The 6,252-nt window shown below is 38.1% G+C and overlaps 1 protein-coding gene across 1 annotated transcript; it reads right to left on the minus strand.

The window, feature by feature from the left end:
* Positions 1-2,957: 2,957 nt before the first annotated feature.
* On the minus strand, positions 2,958-3,614 carry LOC122662933. The gene has a single exon (XM_043858636.1). It carries the CDS (start codon positions 3,612-3,614, stop codon positions 2,958-2,960), a length of 657 nt encoding a protein of 218 aa, XP_043714571.1.
* Positions 3,615-6,252: the final 2,638 nt, after the last annotated feature.

Here is a 6,252-nt window from a genome sequence, read left to right on the forward strand (position 1 = left end):
ATCCCGATTCTCTAGTTAAAATTTTAAATTAGAATTCTCAAATATCTTTTTCTTTTCACTTTTTTTAAAACCCCTTTGCCTTCCGTCGATCTTCAACAGAGCTTTAATGGCAGAAAAGTTGCAGTCATTTTTTTACCAATCCATGTGTAGCAAGCTTCTATCCTTAAGAGTCTCCAACAGAGCTTTAATGGCAAAAGAGTTGCAGTTGATCTCTGACCTATCCATCTGTAGCTAGTTTTTATCCTTAGAAACTTCAACAGAGCTCTAATGGCAGCAACAACGTCTGAAGTTGCAGTAGCAATAACAATAGAGGAAACTGAATTGGCCCTTGGTTGCAGACGAAGGTTCTATAGAAATCTGAAAAGAAAACCAAATCCTAACCCTAGATCAAGAGATTGATAAACAGCAAGAGGGATTTGAGAATGAGTTTTTTCGTTTACAAGTTCTTGGCTGAAGCTCCTCGAGGATGATGTCGAGTTCAAGGCCGAGAAGCTCGAGAAGATCTGAATCTGTTTCTGACATGAACATGATGGAGCCGAAACCCAATCTGGTCTGATGAAATGAGGACCAGAGCGTTTAATGGTGGTAGTGATGAAAGGATCAGAGATCTCTGGTTTACTTGTTAAGCTTGGATAAACGGAGTCAAGGATCTAAAGTTATCGCCGGTGAAGCTTTCCGGTGTTGGATGTCGCCAGTGATGGATAGATGTAAGCTTTTCAGAACGCCGGTGAAGTTTTACCCTTGAGGGTATTACGGTAAGTTCATCCGTTTATAAGGGTAATTTTGCCATTATCAAAGAATTAACAGCAACTTAACCGCACATACCTAACGGAGTGGACTAAGTTGAAATAAATTCATAAAGTAAGGGTTGTCTGTGATATTTTGACCAAGTATGGGATGTCCATGACATATTGCATACTTATAGGGGGTGTCCGTGAAATTTGCCCAATAAATAATAATGTGATGTGTTTTATCCTTAAGCTTGGTCTCTATTCTTCCATGGGATTTAGGTGAGGTTGAAAGGCTATTTGGTTTAGTTTGTTTATTGACAAGGGCATTGTGAGGAAAGATAGATGGTTATCTAAAATTGCAAGAGAATTTATTTATTGGTGTCAGTTATATCCTGAATGTTTGTTTGTTTGTGTTTATATCTCTCTCTCTCTTAATTAAAAAAGAGAGAATAAATTACATTTTTTTTTATTGAAAAAGATAGGATTACATAGAGATACATAGGATACACCCTTCCACATTAAGATTAACTCTAGAAGCTAATGGTTTTATTTATCAAACATGGGTTTTCATCCATGGTTACCCTTCCTAAATTCTGCTCTAATGACTTTTCAACCATTTTTAAAGTGTTGTCCCCTGTGGAAACAAGTTTAGTTTTGAGATTTCATTAATGTACTACATTCCATAGTTGTCACGGCGTCACGGCGATCCAAGTCGGTGGAAGGGTGGCACGTCGATATATCGACATGTCGCCCGCCATGGCGTTGCCATGGCAAGCATGTCGTTGCCATGGCAAGCATGTCGACCATGTTTAATTTTTTATTTTCTCTATTTTTAATGTCATTGAGTATGCCATAATATATGTCCTATAACATCAAAAATCAACATGAAAGTGTACTACACTACTACTAATATACTATGCCACTATGGTTTAATTCATGAAAGTGTAACTAATATCCATTAGTGTATATGAAAGTATGAAAAATTGAAAATATAGATAACCTATCAAATAATTAAAAGCAATAGTAAAAATCAAATGATAGGCTAACCTGTTTACTGAAGCTTGATAACAATAGTCTTTCTTCAGTGTGTGTGATTTGGAGCAAAGCAACCTGAACAAAGTAATAGGTATATATTAATATTTATGAATTTGATGAAAGAGGAGAGGAAATTATGTATTTAAAAGCCAAAAAATAATTTAAGATAGATAACTGAATATAGTAATCAAAGATCAAATTATTAAAGTCAAGTAATCAACCAAATATAGATAACTTTAAGTCCTTAACTAATCTTCAAAGATCAAAGTTTAAAGTTCAAACTTCAAAGTTTAAACAATCCATAATCATAATATCCAAAAGGACCAAAACTAATTAATTATCATATTCATCTAAAAGATCTGCATTTGGCAGATTTTCTTGTCGTGGCTCTTCGACACCAACATAGTCATCTACGACATTCTCGTCGTCATTCACATCATCTTCCTCTTCTTCTTCATCTTCATCTAGCTCAGAGTCATCCTGAACATCAGCCATCCTTGAGCTACCTCTCCCTCTAGCATGTCCACGGCGTGAATATGTCACATCGGCTCTAGAGGTTGATGCTTGAGTTCTCCTTGGTCGGTTGGGGGCTTCAATCGATGCCCCCATTGCTCTACCAACATCATCTAACGTGAGATCATCATTGGGATGGACTAAATCTTCCTCTGACTGGGTAACCATCCACTCACTTGACCAATCCAGCTCATCAAGAATTAGTGGATCATATGTTTTGTTTTTTCCTTTCAGCTCACGTCTCTGTTGAAACCTTTCATGGAGGTGGCTATTGTATTGAACATAGACTAGATCATTCAAACGAGAATGTTCCAGTCTATTCCTCTTTTTGGTATGAATCTGAATTCATAAACAAGAGAGAACAAAAAAGTCATTTTTCAATAAAAAGACACAACAAAAGTGGGAAAAACAAAGTCTAAAAAATAAATTAAAAGTAAATGTAATCATGTAAGTTAATACTTAATACTTACAAACTCAAATGTGCTCTAGTTGCGCTCGCAACTAGAAGAAGAGCAACAAAGGCCTAGTATGCGTCGTGCAAGCTTTGAAAGCTCAAAAGCACGACCTCCATTTGTACTCCACCAAGTAACTATAAAAATATAATAAAAAAACTGAATTAATAGTAATACATCATAGACATAGTAGCATACAACGTAGGTACAAACTAAAAATACTAAGTTATTTACTAGGATTTATGGTTGTTCGTTGTCTAATCGCCATATCCCTCCCGAAACAACCCTTTGAATATCTATAATCATCAATTTGCAAAGTTATCTTGTCTTGTATAACAGGGTCAACTACCAATCTGGTCATGACATCAACCAATGAGATGTGTAGATTGGCAATCAGTTCGCCATTTTCATTTTCCTTGAACATGAAAAATTTTCCGGGATTAAGAAATAGTACGGCTCCATACAATGGACGCTCCATCTGACACTCCCAACGCCTGCCAATGATACTTATAATTTTCTTCCACAGCCGTTCTTTATGTGCTAAATGTTCACGTATTTTCTTTTTTGCCTCTTCCATAGCAACATAAACTTCAGGCATTGCAGGCCTCTCATCACCATCAACAATCCTCAAAACAACAATAAGTGGCTTCGATGCTCTAATAAAATCCTCCACAGGGTTCCAAAATGGTACAACAAACACCGTTTCTTCCACTTTCTTTCCAGCCTCTATCTTTGACAAATTAGAACCCTTCCACTCATCAGAAATAAACAAATGCTTCAATGCATCCTTATGCCTAACTAAGCTCTGACATGTCAAACAAGCAGTTGCAAATCTAGTAACTGCAGCTCTCACAAGATCTTTTTGTCCAGTTCTTTTCCTCATTGCATCAAGAAGACGTGTGTGCCTGTAGATGAAGGTGGTTATTTTTTTTGCCTTACCTATCACATTCTTAAAGTCTTTCAGACCACCTATATCCTCCAACATCAGGTCTAAACAATGGGTTGCACAAGGAGTCCAGTATAGCTTTCTTCTCTTTTCCATAAGCATTTTACCAGCCAACTTATAGTTTGAAGCATTGTCAGTCACAACTTGAATGACATAATCCTCACCAATCTCATCAATTTTGCTATCAAGCAATTCAAATAGCATTTGTGCACTTTGAACCATACCAGATGCATCAACAGATCCCATGAAATAAGTCCCCTCTGGACAGTTAACGAGAAAATTAATTAAGTGCCTTCCTCGTTTATCCGTCCATCCATCAGACATAAGAGTGCACACATACTGCTTCCAATACTCTTCATATTTTTTCTTCATCTCTACAGTTTCATTCACAGCATTTCTTAACAATGGCACTCTCACTTGATGATATGAAGGTGGAATATATCCAGAACCATATTGTGCAATAGACTCGCACATCACCTCAAAGGTCCGTACCTTAATAGCATTGAATGGGATACCTTCCTGATACAACCACTTAGCAATGTGATAATCAACTCTAGCTTTTTGTTCTGGTGTCCTAAAACGGTTCTCTATAGTAGTCTGAGTAGAACTACTATTATGCCTCTCATTGACTACTTGCTCAGGAGTTCGTCTAACATGAGCATCCATGGGACCCCTTACTTGAGGCTGAGTAACCTTTCTTTTCTTAGCAATTGTCCCAGAGCTAGGAGCCACCCTAGCAGCTGTAGGAGTCTGGGATTGTCCTTCTAGTGTATCTTCTGACTGTATTTGCCCTCCAACTTCTACAGCATCATCATCCAATACTTCTGTAATTTGTTTCTTCTTTTTTTTATTTAGAGCTTCCCTCATCACTTGAGAAATAGAATCATTCGTCTTGGTACACTTAATAACGTCTCCATATCCACCCACCAAATGTTGCTTCAATCTTTTAATTCCACAACTCATTTCTTTGCCACAAAGGGTGCATTTAACAACATTCTTGTTTGTTAGATTTGGCCAATACCCATACTTCCACCCAGGGTCATTTGATTTGGCCTTTCTTGCTGGGTCTTTGCTTGGATCATATCCTGGAGTAGCTCCAGTACTTACAATAGTTTCACCCCCACTACTAATTGGTGTAGAACCATCCATTAGTTGAGTGAAAGACACTAGTAGACTACAAAGGTAACAAAACAAAAAAAAAAAACAATTAAACTGATTTTTAGCATATTAACATTAAGCTGAACTAGGATGGAAAAAAGTCAAAACATAAAATCCAAGTACTGGTTTTTAGCAGATTAACATTAATGGATGGAGGGGAAAAAAAAAAACTGAAATTATGGAGTTGAATATGTGCTTCTGCTTTGTTGTGTGTGTGACACTTTGTGAGTCTATGATCGAGGCTGTGAGTGAAATCGGTGAATAGTGATGGACTCTCGGCTGTAATAACTATTAAATCCCTCCCCCTTGTCTCTCGACTCTCTCCCTGTCTCTGTGTGTGTAAGTGTAATGTGTATGTGTGGGCCTGTGGTGTGTGCACTGTGTGCAAGGTAAGAAGAAGAAAAATAAAAAACAAACACCTTCTCTGTGATGGTGCAACCCTGCAACTGTAAGGCAAGAAAAAGGAAAAAAAAAAAACAAAAAATAGAGATAGTTCGGCTGTAATAAATCCCTCCCCCCTTCTGTCTCTCGACTCTCTCCCTGTCTCTGTGTGTGACACTTTGTGTGTATGTGTGCACTGTGCAGGGCAAGAAGAAGAAAAAAAAAAATGCAAGGCAAGAAGTCCCAAGGTCTGCGATTGTAAGCAAGCTAGTTGCAAGGCAACAAGAAGAAAAAAGAAAAAAAAAAAAAAACCGAGAGGACTATGGTTATAGCAGATGGAATAAATCCCTCCCCCTCTCTCTCGACTATGTCCCTGTCTCTGTGACTCTCTGTGTTGTACAAGCAAAGAAGAAAAAGAAAAATAAAAAAGCTGAGAGGGCTATGGTTACGAGACTGATGGAATGAATCCCTCCCCCTCTGTCTCTCGACTATGTCCCTGTCTCCGTGACTGTACAAGCAAAGAAGAAAAAAGAAAAAAGAAAATAAAAACCGAGAGGAGTCGAGGACTACTAATTGAAATAAATCCCCCCTGTCTCTCGACTCTCTCCCTGTCCCTGTGTGTGTAAATGTGGCTGTGCAAGGCAAGAGAAAAATAAAAATAAAAACGATACTACTGGTGTAATCACTCGGAGGCTGGGAGGAGAAGAAGCTGAAGAAGAAGAGGTTAAGAAGAAGAAGAAGAGGTGCTGGGAGGAGGAAGCAAGGCAAGAGAAAAAATTACAAAAAAAAATGATACTCTGTTGTAATCACTACCGGAGGTGGGAGGAGAAGAAGCTGAAGAAGAAGAAGTTAAGAAGAAGAAGACGAGTCTGCGGCGTGCCTGGGAGGAGGAAGAAGATCCAAATTAAAAAAATTAAAAATTTACTTACTTGGAGAGTTGGAGTCCTGGAGATTCTTTGGAGCTGGAGAAGTTCGAACTTCGAACTTGTTCGAAGGCTGCCGAGACTCGAGAGTTGCAGGAAGCGAGGAAGTTACC

The sequence above is a fragment of the Telopea speciosissima genome, chromosome 5 (genome assembly GCF_018873765.1).
Source record: "Telopea speciosissima isolate NSW1024214 ecotype Mountain lineage chromosome 5, Tspe_v1, whole genome shotgun sequence".
Lineage (NCBI taxonomy): Eukaryota > Viridiplantae > Streptophyta > Magnoliopsida > Proteales > Proteaceae > Telopea > Telopea speciosissima.

Excerpts from the sequence above, each read along its gene's own strand:
- LOC122662933 (XM_043858636.1), bottom strand. The coding sequence starts at position 3,614 with ATGAGGAAAAGAACTGGACAAAAAGATCTTGTGAGAGCTGCAGTTACT.